General features: G+C 40.3%; 2 protein-coding genes across 4 annotated transcripts in view; both read left to right on the top strand.

Annotated features, from left to right (window-relative positions):
- Positions 1–9,163, top strand: part of LOC116699169 (solute carrier family 22 member 23) — a 36,512-nt gene extending 27,349 nt beyond the window's left edge. For both annotated transcript variants that reach the window (XM_032531617.1, XM_032531616.1), the window contains 3 exons: positions 399–431; positions 3,703–3,826; positions 4,509–9,163. In XM_032531617.1, the coding sequence (XP_032387508.1) occupies positions 399–431; positions 3,703–3,826; positions 4,509–6,063 (1,712 nt within the window). In that variant the 3' untranslated portion in view covers positions 6,064–9,163. The remainder of the gene's footprint in view (positions 1–398; positions 432–3,702; positions 3,827–4,508) is intronic.
- Positions 9,164–10,839: 1,676 nt separating this feature from the next.
- LOC116699168 (tubulin beta-2A chain) lies at positions 10,840–15,530 on the top strand. Of its 2 annotated transcripts, XM_032531614.1 has the most exons (5): positions 10,840–11,095; positions 11,521–11,630; positions 12,671–12,678; positions 12,921–13,031; positions 14,139–15,530. In XM_032531614.1, exons 1-5 carry the CDS (start codon positions 11,039–11,041, stop codon positions 15,221–15,223), a joined length of 1,371 nt encoding a protein of 456 aa, XP_032387505.1. In that variant the 5' UTR covers positions 10,840–11,038; the 3' UTR covers positions 15,224–15,530. The 2 variants fall into 2 exon arrangements, with proteins under 2 accessions (XP_032387505.1, XP_032387506.1); XM_032531615.1 differs by lacking the exon at positions 12,671–12,678 and having other exon boundaries at positions 11,521–11,629.
- The last annotated feature ends 4,252 nt before the right edge of the window (positions 15,531–19,782 follow it).

Here is a 19,782-nt window from a genome sequence, read left to right as displayed (position 1 = left end):
GTACAGTAGCTTACATCATGCAAGATCGTAGTTTACTTTCATGGATTTTTAATGGAGTAGTTGAAGATGTTTACAAACTTTTTGGGGTCAATGTGTACTAAAAAGTGTTCTAGGTGATCAAAACTGTACACACGTCAGTTTATTCAGTTTCAAATGACTGAGCTGTAATGTTTAACCTGAGTCAACACGTCAAGGTTATGCTCATGATTCATGTTCCCCTTTGAAGTTTGTGTTGTAACTGTGTATGTTGACAAGCTTTGCTTAAAATGTGTCTGATTTTGTTTTTAATGTTTTACTCCAGATTTTAATTTACTGTTCGAGCACATTTGATGCTAATTATTTTTTGCTTTGAATCTCTCAATGATACATATCTTTTCATTTCTCTCATTCTCCTCTAGTGCTGGGGAAGTACAGTGACCATCTGAACATAGGTAGGATAATGTCTTTATTTCTATTCTCCTTGAGTCCAGTATTTGAGTTGGGTACTCTTGCATATATATATAATTTTTATCAGCTCCACATTCCTTCAAAGTGTGAATTGAATTGTGTCAAACCACTTACATCTTGGTTGCTGCATTATCTCGATGAGCTTTTAGGAAATGTGCTGCAAACAGACATCCTGCAGTATTTTATTAGGCATATACAAGCCCTGCAGAGACACATAATGAAGTCCTAGATTTAATTATGGCTAGCATTTCACTAATTCATCCCCCTTGTGTTGAACAGATCTCTTTGCTATCCAGCTGTGAATCTCCCAAATAGCCTTCTTTCACTGTTCCCATCAGTTTATCAACGTCTTTATCATCTCCTTACTATTCCCTCTGTGGGAAGCAAGAGCTGAAGCACAGTCCTCTGATCCACTTTATGCCAAATTCAACACGTCTTATTCATAAAAAAACACTGTATTCAAACTAGAGCTGTCAATATTTTTTTTTACATATTCCAATAATGTTTAATGCTCAAATGCAGCCTGCTAAATAATATGTACTACACTATTAAGGCTTATGCATTGTCATTGCCACTATAAGCATGTGGTTGTTGTTACACGTTCTGTCCATTAGCGGGACTTCCAACATCAGCCTGGCCTTGAAGGGGACCTACGTTACGGGGCATTGCACGCTACTTTTTTACATTCATTTTCCACCATGAGCACACAGTGACAAACAGAAAACTCTGTAATGAAACATTATCTAATGTTGTATCTTTAGTGAAGCGGCTCTGTTGTAAAGGCTAACGGTGCACGGTTAGCACAATGACATCCTGTTAGAAAGCACAGCTGAGACGAGTTGGCATGAACTAAATAACAAACAATGCTAACGCCATAAGCCAAACGGTGCTGTCACAACTATTTTAGTGATTTTATAAGCAAAATTGTTCTTGCAGATTTTCACGTTATAGAATACAGATATTAGAAGGTAATCTATGAAGTCGATGCTAGTTCTGACAGCTATAGGGCAGCTAATGAAGCTCCCAGCTAACGTTACTATAACTCGCAACGCAGAAAGGAAACAAGAATAAGCTAGATAATGATAACATAAGCAATTTGGCTTTGTGGATGTTGATTTTAAAGTCAAAACTATTTGTATGAGGCGCTCTGTAGGAGCCCATCTGCTCTGATTGGCTAGAGTGTTTTCTGGAATCAGTACTTCCCTCCGCAGCCTATGCTGTTGTTTCACTAGTGACACTACCTATGTGAGTGAGTACAGATGTGAGTTGTGCATGCGCCACTTTGCGACAAGTAGCCTTCAAGATAATAACAAGAGACTTCTGTAATGTCAATACAGTAAAACTGGACTACACGTTAGCAATCAAACAATCATAGACAGCTAAAACGTTTTTGAAATGATTTCCATCTTCTGTTATTGTTTGTAATGAGAAACGTTTATTATTTTATGGATTTCACAAATTTCTGTATGACACAAGGCATGCCCTGTCACTTGAATGGCATTTTGAGCTAATGTTAGCAATCAAACAATCATAAACCGTTTAAATCTGAGCATGCGCAACCCACATCTGCACTCGACTCACATCGGGAAGTGACAACTTGTATCAGCTGGAGCTACTGCAACGCAGTAAATAGCAGGACTTTGTACCATGAGAAATCTCCAATAAAGGCTTCTAAACCAAATACTACACAAACGGACATGTCCCAGCAGTAAAGTCACCTGAAATTGTGGAGAAATGATCAACATTGGCCACTACAGCTATGTGGCGTTAGCATTCAGCAACTTAATATTTAAGTTGCTGAATTTATTCCCTCTACCATCGAAAATCACACTAAAAGGTTTCTTAACCAGACACTACCCAATCGCATATACAAGGAGTAACAAAACCCGAAATTGGGAAGAATTTAACTAATTTACAGCAAAGATGACAACATAAACTGCCGTTTGCATGAAGCTACTATAGTTAGCAGTGGACACTAATGGAATATAGCAGCATTTTCTACAGTCACAAATTGCAGATTAAGGCTTTTAAACCAGATACACCATAACCAGAACTGTTTAAGGAGTAATGTGACCCGGAGTTGGGAACAATTTAACCACACTGGCAGCCAAGATGACACTGTTTACTGCTGCAGCATGTAGCTACATGTGACAATGTTAACACAGCAGTAGCTTAAAAAAGTTCCTACCTGGAGCAGATAACCAATCATAGAAGGCCAGCTTACCCGATTTCCACCAACTGCGGAACAGCTGCGGATCTGCTGCTGAACGGCGGCGGAGCCAATAGGTTTCAATAAAAGTCAATGTGTGTATTTTCACTGACTGTGGAACGGCTGTGTTCCGACTCCATTTCGACTCCGTCCCAGCTCCGGTGATCCTTAGCCCTCCGGAGCAAATACACAGAGCTTATGCGGGATCCGCAGATTGTGCGGGACAGAAAGTCGAGCACAGAAACAAAATAAAACCATAAATAAAAATTAATTTTCATAAAGTAATAATCCGTGCTCACGGCAGATCATATTTCCCTGCACTACACCTTGAAAATGTCATAATGGACAGAGACAGGCCTTAAGTCAACAGGTCAAAGGTTTGTGGCTCGGTTTATAGAAACTACATCCTAAAGTAAGTAAGTAAGTAAGTAAACTTTATTTATATAGCACCTTTCACAGACAAGAAGGGTCACAAAGTGCTTTACAGTAAAAAACAAAATAAACAGCAGCACATAGTATACTAAGGCATATTGCTAGTTAAAAGCTTGTCTAAAAAGATGTGTCTTGAGGTGTTTTTTAAAAGATTCCACAGAATCCAAGGCTCTCAAGGCTAAGGGCTATTATATTGCGCGATCATACGTGAAGCTCTCAGTCATGGCCGCAGCCGTTCCGCAACAAATCTGAACCTGGTTGGTATTGAAGGACGGCAGAGCACGGAGCCAACACGCAGCAGAGCCAATCCGCACAGTTGAAAATCTGAACGTTTCACGTGCTCACGGGGATTTCTCTAAAATGCATTTACCTCCATTATTTGAACGTTTGACACAAGAATCCAACATAACATTGTAGATATGCCAGAAAATACGGAAAAAACCTGATCTCTCCCCTTTAAATTCCCAGCAACCCATTGTCTCTTCTCTGTATGTTGTTACATAATGCTAAATGCTGCAATATTATCTTTCAAAGCCCCCAAGCCCTTAAATATGCCTTTTACAGACTACACAGTTTACTGTATACAAATTGTGTGTCTCCTGCTTTGTCTGCAGATAGCTCAGGTACGCTGAATAAGAACTTCTCCATCGCCTTCTCCATCATCGGCATGTTCTCTTCCCAAGCAGTCAGCAACCTGAGCATCTTCTTCTGTGCTGAGATCACACCCACTGTGATCAGGTAGGCCCAGTGAAACTTTGGGGTGATGCAATGTGGAAAATGTGCTTACTGTTGAGGAGAGTAACAGCTGTTTTTAATGTATTGCACATTGTTTGTCATGGAACAAGTAGGGGATTAGTCCACAATGTGTACATGTTTGTTCCAGTTTTGGCATTTTTGACATGTTAAGTGTTTTGTCTACACCTGTTTTATTGTCCTGATTCGTTTATAATTAACTTGATCCAGTGGCTGGTGTCCATAGCATCACATGTTCCTAGAGATGGATTAGCTGCTCCACATCCTGTTAAAGGAGGGTATGGAATCATTGAACAGATTCTCACAGTTCAGTGTCAAATGTAATCCACATCTTGTACAAATTAGCCATCCCCTTTGAGAATATATGACACAGCATTGGATGCTCATTATCTGGGGTTATGTAAAGGGTGTTTTACTGCTGGCGGTGCTCCAAGGGTGGCCTCTGGTGGTGAATTTAGGCAATTGCAGGAGAGGAAGGGGACTCCATGTAGAGGAGGGCATTTGGTAGTGATGCAGCATACAACAACAGAAGAATGAAGAAAAACTAAAGAGATCTTCTCTTTTTATATGAATGAATTAGGTGATATTTCAGTACAACATGTTGAGGTTTTAAGGTATCTGTGGTCATAAATCTTAAAATGTGATAACATTTTCCATCTCACCATAGGGGTGGTGGGCTGGGCCTGGTCCTAGCCAGCGCCGGCTTTGGCATGCTGACTGCGCCCATCATGGAGCTCCACAATCAGAAGGGCTATTTTCTTCACCATATTATCTTTGCCTGCTGCACTCTAATCTGCATCATCTGCATTCTCCTGCTGCCTGAGACGCGCTTCCAGCCCCTCCCTGAGACCCTGGCTGATGGCGAGAGCTACACCCGTCAATCTCTCCTTCCACCGAGGAAACCTGGAGAACAACGTCTCCTACTGACTCAATCCGAGAGCAGTAGGGACTACACCAGGGTACACGACACGCCGCTCCACGAAGCAGCCGCCACCGCAGTGTCCACTATGGACTCCACCGCCTCATCAGCTGTTGATTTGACCGTTCTGTCGGTCGGAAATATGTCTGCTCCCACATTCATGGAGGTGCACCCTGGTAAGCCTAAGCTTAAAGACCCCAACGGTCACTCAGTTTTAGCTTTATCCACAACCCCCATCACAGCCCTGGGCAAAGATGGCATCATACATGCCAGTAGAGAGCACCTGCTGTCTTCCACTCCGTTACACAAACCCCCATGCGTCACAGACCCACTTTTAGCTGATGCCGAAGAACCTCCAGCAGAAGTCCTGGAATCTATTGAGTCATTGACAGATTCTGCCATTCCTGAAATGAATGACATTGGTCTTTCCCCTACAAAAGAGTCAGCCACTACCCCTTCCCCTCCATTAGACCGTTGCACTCCCCCGGTCCCTCAAACTGTGCCTGCCTCCCTATTGATCTGCACCACACCCATCATCGAGCCCCCGCCTAGCTCCACGTTAGAATCCCCCAACACAGCGGGAAATGAGATAGACAGTATAGCCCCGAAATTCGACCCACTTTTGCTAGAGGCCACTAATGCCACTTTAGCAGACTCCCTTAATTCATCTATAGATGACAGCCCCCCTCCATCCCCTACCCCCTCTCCTGTTCCGATAACAGATTGCAACATTTCCACTGACCCTCCACCCTCTATTAGCGCACACTCTGACATTCCTATCAAGTTAGAAATAGTGGAAGAATCTACATCTACTCCTAGAGACTCCCCCATACCTACTGTCATAGACCCCCAACCACCACAGTTAGACTCTACCTCTCCCTGTGATAATGTCATATCCCCTCATTCCCCTACTCCCCCTAGTCCAGTCACCATTTCCCCATCACCCACTCCCCCTCCACCCATTGAATCAGGCCATACACCCTCAGCGGCCTATTCAACTTCCCCTGTCATAGATACTCTCAACACTACTGCACCGATTCCGACCATTCTCCCCGTCACAGACATTTTGCACACCTCCACTCCGGAATCTACCACTCTGACTATTCAGCCCACGCAGGATTCAGCTGCATCCCTCGCTGTAGATTCAGGAGCAACTTCCATCCCAGATTTAGGCGCTACAGACGCAACTTTCCCCTCTCTAATGGACTGCACCGTCTCCTCCCCCATAGACTTTGGTGTCCTTTCCATCAGGGACAGTGCCAGCACAGAAAACAACACTGTCAATGGTGTGGCATTGTTATGATCCAGTGCTGCAGTCAGGAGATGAAGCTTTACGGTTGCACGAGGAAGCAGCCCACGCCACACGAATAACCAGGAAGGGGGCGAGGAGGGGGGCACAAACTGTCCTACTCAGACTTCAGGCACTTACTGAAGATTGTCCTAATCTGGAGTTGAGTAGACATGTCTTACAGAGATGCTGTATGTTTCTCAATGTCCCCCCTTCCTGCATTTAGCCAATAAATGAGACCACACAAGTGAGAGAGTGCCAGAGGCTGGTTTGTGACAATGTGACAGTATGTTCTGCTCTTTTTAAGTGTCACTGGAAATCACCAGCCTATAAACTACTTTGATGTACATGAATGGGAAATCACTGTCTGTCATTTTAAAGAGACTTACAACTATATCCACAATCACAGAGAACTGGTGATAAATACAATGATGCTATAAACAAACAAACAGAAATTAAATCACTGGTACTTTTGCTCAACTGAAATGTCTGTCTAACATATTTATACAAAAATATCGCCTTACTTGTATGGACAAAAGAATCTGAATGTTACAACATACTTGTTGTCGTTACAGAGGTAAACAATCCAAATTGGAGTGATTTTTCTAAACCCAACGCCAAAAACAACTCTGACCAAAATAAAATGTAGACATGGTGCCAAAAAAACGAGTATAGGAGTATTTGCCTGTTAGAGGAAATACTGTTTAGTGCAGTCCCTTGCCATAGACTGTATGTGGATCAACGGGAATCAGATGAACCATTTTTCCAAAGTTCAGAAATACAAAATAAGTAGTAAATTGTTTGTCAAATTATTGAAAGATTGAAAGCTATATCACCATTTAATGAATTATAATTGGGACTGAGATTGCTAAATTGCTTTCATGAACAAGTGGTTCATTGTATGAACCGATATTAGAGAAAGAATAACCCATATTTTGTCAGTCTGAAAAAAACTTTTATTTTTCCAATCGTTTCAGTCAATGGAATTTATGGTATGCAAATGCTTTTATTTGTAAATGTGATATTGTAAGTAAATGCATAATTAGTTGTTGAGCTTGATTAAGTCTTTTTTTTTTAATATTCAAAGTATTTTGAATAATCTCCCATGGCGTGCCCTTATTGTACAAAGCTATACTACATTCTTACAGTATTTGTGGCACCTCAGTGTGGTGCCACCATATTCTTTGCAGTTGGGACAAAGCATGAAAACAATTGTGAACGTGTCAGCAAAACAAACCTTAAAAGCAAACCTTAAAAAATACACAAAAGCTATTTTTGAAATGAAACCAATGGATGACAAAATGTTCGATGTGATTGCCAACTGTCGCAGCAAAGCTAACCTTTTTAGTGTGTTTTCCAAATCATGTTCTGGCATTAACGTAGTTTATGTACGTATGTCAATGTGTTCATACATGCTCATGCACAACTAAGTTTACCTTAAAAAAAAAAAGAATGCAATACATCATAAATGTGTCAAGAAGACATTTTAAAATACAGGTCAAATCCTTATTTATAGGTAGATTAACATAGTCATAATATTAAATTGACAAACTGTTGCTTAAGGAGGCACTTTCTCTTCCAAAGCCTGCGTTATACTTGACTTATGTGGAACTTGACAGTTGTAGTTACACACTTCATGCTTTGGAGGTTGTAATGTTTGTCAGAGAAAGATGTATGATTATAGATAGGCCACTGTTTACAACAACAACAACAATGCTACTACTAATAATGATACATAATAATAATTACACTTTACTGTAAAACTCAAGAGCCAAGTGAATGATGTCTTGTCAGTTCAAATGTGATAAAACTCTCTCACGGTATGTCATATTACATTCATCCAGGGAGTATTGGTGATCTCATGAAGGTGTCATTAAGGAGTCAAAGAAAACACCAGACTTGTTTCGTTCACACCATCTGGTGGTACTTATGAAGAACCTTCCAGGTACTTTGCTCACCAAAATCCTCTTCTGCTTTCATTTAAGTCAAATGTGCGCTGACAAAGACACTGCATATTTTTAGCTGTCTGAATGATTGAGCTAATCTACTTGTTTTTTGTTTTTTCCTCAAATGCAACTTGAATCAAAGTATGAAAGCTCTTTTTTTTTTTCTCAATTCAATCATCGATCTTTCAATAGATCAAGTCAACAAACTTCCATTTAGTGAAAGATTCCTATGAACATTTAATGTCTTACATGTCATGCTGCTAAGCCTCAAAGCACAATGCCCTGCGATCATGTGAAGTCAAATTGAATGGAGCTTGGCTTGACAGTAAACAAAAACAAAAAAAAACAACAACAAAAAAACAAGGGAAAAAGGAGTGGGACTTTGAATACAGAAATTCTAGTATATTCTACTTGTAACTCATTAATTTTTGCAATAGACCCAAATGTAATGTACTTTGTGGACGAGAGTGTTGACACTGGATGTATTAAGGAATTCTTGGCATCTGCAGTAAAGAGTGGGTTGGCTGTAGTGGTCAGTAGCTTCACATTACTCTGAGTCCGTGTTGTCTGTGAGTATTGTTCTCTATGTCTCAGTATGTGTATTGCAGAAATTGAACTGTGCATTGCAAAAAGGCACATGCAGCACCAGTGTAAAGACAGTGACACAGCACAATACAACCAGATCTGTTGCTTCCATTTTCACAACTCTCATGCAGCTATTTCACGGTGCTGATTAAGAGTAATTTATCTGGAGTAAAATTAAAGTAAAAATCTGCAAAAGCGATCCAAAGCAATGTTAGCACCAGCGACAGGGTGGACCAGGAGACAGTGACCTTTTTGGAAAAGCAAAAAAAAAAAAAACAAGTGGTTATGCCTTTGTAAATAGCTGTCGTGTGGAAACGCCCAGAGTTGCTAAGATGAAGGATCATAACATGGACTAATGAATAGTTTTGAACCAAGATGAACTCCCCGGTGTACACTTTCAGGTTTTGCTTCTCTCAACTGTGCAACTCAGATTGTCCTGATGGGAGATTTGAATGAATGTAAAAACCATGGATTGTACCATTTATAATTTCTGATTGTTTGGTTTCATTTTGTTTTAACAGACATAATGCACTTGTATATAAGCCATACCTGTTGTTAAAATAAACCACTATTTATTGATCAACTATGGATCTACCCGAGTGATTCATTTTATAACATGGATTTTATTAAAAGTAGATCCCAGGCAAAACGGCAGTCACATATTTCCACTGCTGGCTGGAGGGCTTGTACCTTTTTCAAAAGAACAATAAAACAGGGAGTGCATGACTGTTTGCTATTAAAAATTTATTTTGTTTCAAAGGCTGGATTACCAACCGAGCCAATGTCCTAAACCCTCAGGGGCACCCTCTGTCTGCCAATTACTTGTGGTGATATGATTGATTAGTAGTTGACAAGGGTTGAGCTGAAACAATCCAAACTAGTCTGAATCTGTTTTGTGTGCTCTGTGTGCGAGTCCTCCCTTGCTGCACGATATATAATTACTAACTAATTTGTTTGGTGAAATGTGTCAATAGAGCACAATTAACAAAGCTTATAGTCCATAGCCATGCTGGCTGTTTAGGCACAGAAATGCTTTGAACTAAATGCTAACGCCAGCATGCTAATATGCTCATAATGACAATGCTACCACGCAGATGTTTGACCATCTTAGTTTCCTAGGTAACCTATTTGGTCATACACCAAAGTTTTGGACAAATTCAAATTGTTGACCCGATTAAAAATAATGGGATCACCAAGAATATTACAATTCATTCTAAGGGAAACATGGATGTATTTACTATTTTTTTTTTTCAACAATCCATTTGATAGCTGTTGAGACATTTTACTCAAATCACCTTTAGTGGGGAAAAAGGAAAAGTCACGGGATCGCCAAAGTCACTAGGATTCATTTACTGTGCACCATGAATGTCTAATAAATGTAATGGCAATCCAACAATCCATCCAAACCGTGTTAAAACGTTTCAGTCTGGATCACAGTGGTGGACCAACATCAGACCAAAACCGCCTTCCCTGGAGCCATGCTGCAAACCAAGGGCCAATTTTTTACCCAATCTTGAGGACCTGTATTGCAACACTGTGGTAACTTTGTGTTTGTAAAATGTGCTATAGAAATAAAGTGGATTGGATTGGATTATAGAGGGGCCCTGCATGTGTTAAAATCTAGTTTAAATATCTATTTAACATTTCAGTTAATATTATGCTATTATGCTATAATATCTATCCCACTGACATCTGGGGGAGGGTAGAAATACTGCTTGGTTTCTGGGATTCCAGCCAAAATGGGTTGGGGAATATTACGGTGCCTTGCTCAACAGCACCTGGCAGCACCAAGGAGGTAAACTGCTACCAATCCACACCTTGGTCCGTACTGAGACTTGAACCATTGATCCTCCGGTTCCCAACCCCTTATGGACTGAGCAACTGCCACCCCCCCCCAAATGTGTAGGTCCCAGGGCTCAACGGACAACCACAGCTCATTTTTGTAGCAAGTTAATCCGGCCCTGCAGAATTTTCTCAACTCATAAGAGCGTCTGCATTATTCAAACTACAACATAAAAACATCTATGAGTTATGGTAACAATGCCTAATCTGAATAACATCCAATTATGTTTTTCAACCAGAAGTTTGAAACAGACTGACTTATTTTTACAGGGTAATTACTCCTGAACATTGTAGGATTGTTCACACAGTCCTAATTGAATCAGCACAAAAAGGCACCATTTCTCCTGAATGGGACAGGGTGATGTCAGGAGGATGATGCGGCATGATCCTCCAGACCACTGCATCAAAGCCGAGCGCTCCTATTGGCAGACAGGGATATTGGGATGCTGCGCTGTGTGTGACGTCAACTGACCCGCAGCACGTTTATCTATCTCGCCGGCTCAGCACTCGCTCTAGAAATGTGGTGCAGATTTTGAGAAACACAACAGCAAGGGACTGAAGACTGGACGCCCGTAAAGTCGAGACAGGACGCTCTGTGGCCGCATCAGTAACGCACCATGAGGGAAATCGTTCACATCCAGGCTGGACAGTGTGGAAATCAGATTGGGGCGAAGGTATGAATATTGTCATTCCATTTAAGAAGGGAGATACACACTTCTAATTTTAATGCGGGACGTGCCACGTGTTCATGTTTTAGTTTTTTTGTTTTTTGTTTTTTTTATTTATGGACTCGAGTCATTTTAAAAATTAGTTTGGCGTCTCTTGGGCATTTTTAAATAACCATCTCCGTGTTTTAGTTTGAGATATTGAGATCTTTTATTGAGATTATGTATTATTTATGTAACCTATGTGCAGGGTGCGGTTCAGCTGGGCTGTGCAGTGATGTGGCCCCCGCTGTTGCGTGTCATTTAGTCACCAAGCCGATGCGCAATCACTAAAATAGGGCCTGATAGAAGGCTACGCTCGTTTTCACACCACGTTATGTTGCTAAATGACCCCAACAACTGAAGTTCATATGATTTTGTTTGTTCCATTTTAGTTCTGGGAGGTGATAAGTGATGAGCATGGCATCGATCCAACCGGCAGTTACCAAGGTGACAGTGACCTGCAGCTGGAGAGGATAAATGTCTACTACAATGAGGCATCAGGTAAAGCAAAAAGGGGAAAAAGTTTTAAAGTTTTAAAAAAACCACTTTTGGTATCGGGAAATAGTTATCATTCCAAAAAGTTTTTTTTTCCAGTGCTCCTATCCTTAAATTACCTTTTTCAATAAACAGCCCCTCTTTTGAATGCTACAGGGTGCTCCCCACCCAACCAATTTTGGGCCAAGGGGAAAGAGGTCCCAAAAAATGAGGCGGGGAAAAATTAGGAGGGGGAATCTGTTTAAATCTTCCCCCTCTCCCCTCTCTCTCCTTCCCCCCTCGCTTTTCTTTTCCCCTCTCTTCTCTTTTTGGGGGACCGTACCCTGCATTCTGTATAGCTGCCCCAAGTCACTGTGTTTTTGTCATCCCCGAAATCAGTTTTTATTTGCGTGGCATTTTTAAAGGGCCCATCGAAAATTGCTTTGCGTGTTTTCCCGCCTTTTAAACAGCCCAAAAAACCCAATTTCCCATAATTAGCAGCCCCTGTACCCCTATAGGGGATTTTTTTCTTTAAAAAGAGGCTGTAGAGAAGGCCAACAGTTGGGGGCCGATCTCGGTATGGGAAACGGACTGAGATTACCCCATTGGTTTTTGCATAAAGGGAAAGGGGCCTTGCAGGGGGGACATCTATTCTAAACAGCATTTTCCAAAAACCACAAACCCTTTTTTCCCGGCGAAAGCATTTTTTTTTTGATCTTTTTTTTTTTTATGTTGCAGGGCCGGGGCATCAGGAAAACCACGGGGTCACTGTTGTTCACAAAATTAAATTTGTTTTTTAAAAATTTAAAAAGAATGGACGGATATGGGTTTGCATTAAAAATTTACAAAAGCAAGGGGGGGGGGAAAAAAAAAAAGGAGGTATGGGTAGGAAAGTTTGCTTTGTTGGATGCATTCTGCGGCTCAGAACTTTGTGACCCCCATGGTCTAAGAAGAAGCAGTGCAGCAGCGAAAAGCAGTTTGTTTGCAAAAAAAGGGTTTTTAACAGTCTAAAAAAAATGAAATTTAAAAAAAAAAAAAAAAAACAATTCGAAAGCTTTTTCCCAGATTGAGCACAGGCTGTAGTATCCTTTAAACAAAAGGCTGTTTACCTAAAGGATTACGTTAACGAACAGTATTGCTGTATTTATCCTTTAAGATGGGTATAATTATGGAGAAAATACTCTTTAGAGTTTTTTCATGGTTTAATACAAATGTTCTGACTTCATGCACACTGAGACTGCCGATATACTGTATTACTCCACCCTTCCATCCATCACCTCTCTGTGTCCCTCTATCCTCTGCTCTTATTCATCCAAAGGCAGCAAATATGTCCCTCGTGCCATTCTGGTCGACCTGGAGCCAGGAACCATGGATTCAGTTCGCTCCGGCCCGTTTGGACAGCTTTTCAGGCCCGACAACTTTGTCTTTGGTGAGTAGACGTTTAAACCATGATGTCAGTGCTCACCCTGAATCAACTGCCCATACAATATGTGTGTGTCAGCAGCTGCTGTCATACCCTGTAAAGCTGTGCTTAGTTTCACCTGACAGCACTGTCCAGCAATGTACTTTTCCAGCACAAAGCCTCGCAGTTTCTCCACGATGGACTAGTAGTGTGATACATTGTCCATGTGCAGCTGAGTCAGACGGAGACAGCTCTCATGGTGACTCAGCAAAAAATATAAATCTACTTCAAGATGATATATCTACTTAGAGATGATGCTGCAGTCCTCCCAATTACAGAATTATAGTTAATCAGAAATATAATTTACCATGTCTGGGTCTTGAAGGAGCTAAATAACTCATGGGCATTTACTAATCATTGCACATTTTATTTTCACATTCATAATAAATGACATAAGGTATTTGAGTGCCTGTTTCTAACAAGGTATACTTTATGAAAATATAACAAATGGTTTTAATAATGGATAATACACAATTTATTAATGCCCAATAGATCCTTACATCAAGAAGAACACAATTTGGGTTGCCAGGTTGTTAACACTAAGAATCTACAGCCATATTTGAGGTAAATGCTAACATCAGCCAGGGCACATGCTAACAATGACAAAGGTAATATGTTGATTGAGCTTTTTAGCATTGTACCTTGGATTTCCTAATTGGTACTGAATACAAAATAAGCTGGAGGTGATTGATAATATATTAGACAAATTGAAATTTGACCTTATGATGGCGCTACATGAAATCAAGAGTTCACAAAAGGTATAAGAAATAATCTTGAAGAGGACATGCATGTCTATACCAAATTCCATGGCAATCCAATGGCTTTTGAGATATTTCACTTAAAACCACATATGTCATGTCTCATGGTGACGCTAAAGGAAAAGTTAGGGTATCACCAAATTCATTAGGATCCATCCCCTGGGGACCAAGAATGTCTAGACAAAATGTTATGCCAGTCCATCAATAAAGATGTTTGTTACAACTTATAAATCCGTTATAAAGTATGCCTAAGCAGAAAGTGACACCATTGTTCGTTCAACATAATTTGTCTTTAAACATTACATGCATCATGCAGGTCAAAGTGGAGCAGGAAATAACTGGGCTAAGGGTCACTACACTGAGGGAGCTGAGCTGGTGGACTCGGTGCTGGATGTGGTGAGGAAGGAGTCCGAGAACTGCGATTGCCTCCAGGGCTTTCAGCTCACCCACTCGCTGGGCGGAGGCACAGGTTCAGGAATGGGTACACTGCTAATCAGCAAGATCCGTGAGGAGTACCCCGACCGCATCATGAACACCTTCAGCGTCATGCCTTCCCCGAAGGTGTCTGACACTGTGGTGGAGCCCTACAACGCCACTCTCTCTGTCCACCAGTTAGTGGAAAACACAGATGAGACCTTCAGCATTGACAATGAGGCCCTGTATGATATTTGCTTCCGCACCCTGAAGCTGACCACACCTACCTACGGAGACCTCAACCACCTGGTTTCAGCCACCATGAGCGGGGTGACCACCTGTCTACGCTTCCCTGGCCAACTCAACGCTGACCTCCGTAAGCTGGCTGTCAACATGGTGCCCTTCCCCCGCTTGCATTTCTTCATGCCGGGCTTTGCGCCCCTTACAAGCAGGGGCAGCCAGCAGTACCGCGCCCTCTCCGTGCCCGAGCTCACGCAGCAAATGTTTGATGCCAAGAACATGATGGCAGCCTGTGACCCTCGTCATGGACGCTACCTCACTGTGGCAGCCATCTTCCGCGGCCGTATGTCAATGAAAGAAGTGGATGAACAGATGTTGAGTGTGCAGAACAAGAACAGCAGCTACTTCGTTGAATGGATTCCCAACAACGTCAAGACCGCCGTTTGCGACATCCCGCCCCGTGGCCTCAAGATGTCCGCCACCTTCATTGGCAACAGCACGGCCATCCAGGAGCTATTCAGGAGGATCTCTGAGCAGTTCACAGCCATGTTTCGCCGAAAGGCCTTCCTCCACTGGTACACTGGCGAGGGAATGGATGAGATGGAGTTCACGGAGGCCGAGAGCAACATGAATGACCTGGTGTCTGAGTATCAGCAGTACCAGGATGCTACCGCTGATGAGATGGGCGAGTATGAAGAAGATGAAATAGAGGATGAGGAAGAAGTCCGCCATGATATCCGCCACTGATTGTAAAACACTGACATGACACTCTGAGAGAAACAAATGTTAATTGTTGGTCGACATCCCAGTGAGATCATAAGTATGCTACAGATGCAGTTGTTTAGCCAAAATTATTTTGCATTTAGATATGGCTTACACTGACAATAATCGTGAGTGGTGTTAGAACCTTAAAAACATGCAAGAACCATAGTAACTGATATTCCAAGTCATGCTTTGCCAGTTTAAAAATTGTTCTAATCACAGTTTTGTAACATTTACCTCAACATGCATCCACTTTCTCAAGTCTCCAATAAAAGATTGAGATCTGTCAATACTTCATGTCATGTTTTTACTTTATAGTTACACAGGTGTAAAGGTGAATAAGGGCAACTTGTTCTGCACTTATCTCAATATCCTTGTTTTAGTTGTAATGTGTGATATGTTTACACATTAACTCTGTATGCATGAGCCATTTTTGTTAAGGTGTGATGACATTTTATATTTTTCTAATTGTCTACAAATTCCATAAACACCCAAAACCATCACAAAATTGAAGCTACCTGTACTGTATGTGTAGACCTCCATTGTTCAGAAACTGTTAAAAACTGCACACTAGAACTGGGTGACATGTTCCTACATTTAAATAATTGTATTGTAGTTTAATTTGAGTCAATCTCACACACAGTCCTGGTGCAGTGAATACTACAGACCCCAGCTGTTTTAGGAAATTATTTAGCCATTTCTAAAGCTTGAATAATATATTTGTGATCATCTTTTAAAGATTTACATCTTTAATATGAAAGAGTGGGCTTCAGTGCCACCAACAGGGTAGGGAACTCAGAAAGTAGATTTTGGTAAAGTAATGGGATTTGTTGACAGTAATAAGAATATAGAATTCCTCATTCTTAACCTTTAATGTACTAAAAGTACAAATGTTTAGATCTGTTAAGACCAAACATATCTTTAATTTATCCAGAGAGTCCCTTTAATATGACAAATAGCTACTTCTTGTGACGTACATGTTGCAATGTATAAAGTTGAGTAACCATAAGCCTGGAAACTTGACAGAAAATAGAATTGAATTTAGTAAATGTGCAGAAGCCAGTGTGAAAATGTGATTTACAGCATTTTTATGCAGATAGGGATTGGATTGACACACGTCCAAGCAACCAGGGAGGGGCCCAGTGACAGTAAATAAACACGGGGAAAGTAATAGCAGAATTTCAAAACATGCATTAATCACTGTGATGAAACTTCTCCATCTGACAAAACCAATGAGCACACAATGCTGACAACTCAGACAGAAACTGGCTGTTACTAATCTCTCAGGGTTTAAATATGTTGCACTTTTGGCCACACCCCAGCCAAGGCCATCAAAGCAAGAATTTTCTATCTGACATTTGATAAAAAACATCTGCTTTGACATGAGGGATGGCCAACAGAGCCAAACCGAGAAATAAACCTAACCCACACGGAATAGCACAGCAGCAATTTATTTTTTTGCCCTGAGCCACAGGGAAAAGATGCTCATTACAACAGGCACTTTGGTATTTCTTTAGTTGGGAATTAGATGTAAATCATGTTAACTCTTCTCCTCTCTTTTTGAAGGAATGAGAAGCAAAAGCGGATTTAAAACAAATGATCCCAGTCAGATGAACGACAAAAAAAGGAGACGCAAAAGAGAAAAATGAGGAAGTAACCTTTGTAAGGTAGAACTGAGATCAGTAACAAGCTGTCAGTCAGACCACCTCAATCAACCCAATAACTATTTGGAATTTCAGATCAGAATGTTGTGTCCACTGACAACTTTGTCTGAATTAAAAAAAAACAAAAAAACAATTGGGGTAGGGTGGCATATTATCTAGATGACACTTGTTTTGGTTAGACTTCTGTATAATTCCTATAAAGCAAAACAAAAAACATATACATTGGCTAAATACTCTTTAGTTTTGTGGATGTTTAGAATTTTGTAAATATATACACGAACTGAACCCTGTCCCTCCACAGGGAAGAAACAAAACAATTAATGGGATACACTACATGAGAGATTTGATGAAACGTGCATGGCTACAAGCACAAATATACATTTTACGCTATTTTTGCACATTTTGCACAAGCAAACACTTTACTCGTTGAGTCATACTTTCAATCATTCAAGATTTCGATGGTACAGTTAAGAAAATAGAGAAGATTATTAGTTTACTCTTTAATAAGCATCAAGGTAGTCAGTTTCAACTCAAGGCGTCCATATTTATTAACTTCCCCCTACTTATCGTAAATCTCATCTGTGGTCCCTGAGACTTGTCCACAAGGATACATAGCTTAATGACAATCTTCTTACAGTGGGTATTATGAAGAAAGCAAATTACAGTACTGCCGTTTTTAATGCAGTATTGTAAGTCACACTGCAAGTTTTCACACTTTTTATAATATATATAGCATACATCAACTCCACATGTGCACCGTTAAACCCAAACCATACCCATACCCCCTCTGTTGACCACATGCATGGCCGGTGGTTTTGATATCTGAGATAGTGATAGAACATGTTCTTTTGACCTGTGTAATCTTCCTCGGATACCCGGAACCCGGACTTTATCTTTGAATGCAAACCAAAAAAATTAAAATAAATAAAAATGCCTAAGAGCTAAGTCTCAGATCTTGTTATCTTTCCAGCCATTTTCAGACTTTACCTGCATTGCAAATGACCTAATCCTTAAACCTGATTTTCTACATTCGCTTCTTTGTTCATCATAAACATGACTGAATCTTTTTTAAGTCTGCTACAAAGGAACCAGTTGTATTCGATCGACATAGGCATGCCATTGTCCACTTAGACAAGCTTGAAGGAAAGTCTCACTGAATGAAGCATGTTTTACTGGTAACCAAAGAAGTTGTAGGTCAGCAATGGATTTTTATCAAACCACACATTTAGTTGGTCTGAAAGGTTATTGTATGTGGATTTGACAGTTTCTTTGACAGACATTTTTAATTCAACACATCTCCAGTGTTTTTACTCACCAAAGTCTATTTACAGGTGTACTCTTGATAAATAAATGCTGCCTTTATGGAATTTGCTGAGGTATTAGTAGAAAAGTTAAATGCAACTTGAATAAACAATCTAATATTTCATCAAACACTACAATCCCTTTAGAAGAGTATTTACAAAAGTGAAGAATTATTTGTTACACTTGATTAGCAATGCAAACCCAATATATTTTAATGATGCCCTTCCTTCGCTAAAAAGCTAGATGACCGAAACATTGCGTGACGTGAGTAAAAAAATTGTCTTTTTATACAAAGAAACTGTTGTATCATCCAAACACGTACTTGCCCTTCCCATGCACTTGTTACAACACATATTGGAAACAACAAAATTAGGATCAATACAACAGCTTTTTTTTTATTCCATTTTATTACAACAGGAGGTGCAAAACCTACATGCTTAAAAAACTGAGTATATTCTATATTCATACAGCACATTAGAAACTACAGATGAAAATACACACACATCAATAGCAAAAACAGCATCATTGCACCAAATGTTTTCAGTAGCTTTGCAAGCTCATTCTTGATTACTTTGCTTTTCCACATCATGTATGTATAATAACACCAATCCACATACCCACATTATGTTACCACTAGACAAAAAGACACACACAGAAACACACTAAACACACAATAAAAATAACACTTTGAAAGCCTTTATTCCACGGCCTTGTTGAATGCAAATTCAATCATGGCTTTCTACAGTCGGACCATGGTTCCCATGGATAGAGTTTTGAATATCGACCATTTTTAAATCAATAAAATCTGTTTGAAATCAATATTTGTGATCATACGGAGGGAGATCATACAAAGGGAGAGAGAGGGTCGAGGAAACAAGGATCACCAACAGCCCAAATGGCAACAGTGCAAAGAGAGCTTTAGTTAGCTTACACCAACACATTTAACATCTCACAGATTTGGCACTTTTACACTTTTACAGTTTACACTTGGCTTATTGTAAAAACACAACTTATAAACCCACACATATTCCGTAGAAATAATAAAAGAGTGCAACAATAGAACTGAGAAGGTGTGCAGTATTTTTGGCTTATAGTCTGATGACTTTACTGTCTACTGATAAGAAACAGTCTACTCCCTTCTTTACTACATCATGGTTCTTCTGCAGAGGGTGCTTTTATCAGTTGTACATTACAAACAGAATTTATCTAAGTTCCAGTATCACTCAGTAATCTAAAAAAGTCAGCAGAACGGCTTAAGGCATGGCGGAAGCTAAAATATTCCAAAATGCAACCATAGAATCTTTACATCACACCACACTATGAAAAATATAGTACCCACAGCCCTATTCCAAGCCTATACGGACACATGCAACATTATAGTAACTACGGAAAATTTGTTCTAGTCACTCTCAAAATAATTGTGCTTCTCGAGACTAACAATTTACAGTATAATTAGAGTATTTTTTACAGGCAACTGACTGAAGAGCTCTGTTGTTCTAATCTAGAAGAGCAATAAGTAAGACTGCATCTGCCCCACAGCACATAGTAAATAGTATGAATATAGGAGTTTATTCAGTG

Source organism: Etheostoma spectabile, chromosome 12 (genome assembly GCF_008692095.1).
Source record: "Etheostoma spectabile isolate EspeVRDwgs_2016 chromosome 12, UIUC_Espe_1.0, whole genome shotgun sequence".
NCBI classification, from domain to species: domain Eukaryota; kingdom Metazoa; phylum Chordata; class Actinopteri; order Perciformes; family Percidae; genus Etheostoma; species Etheostoma spectabile.
This window is presented reverse-complemented; position numbering and strand designations above follow the sequence as displayed.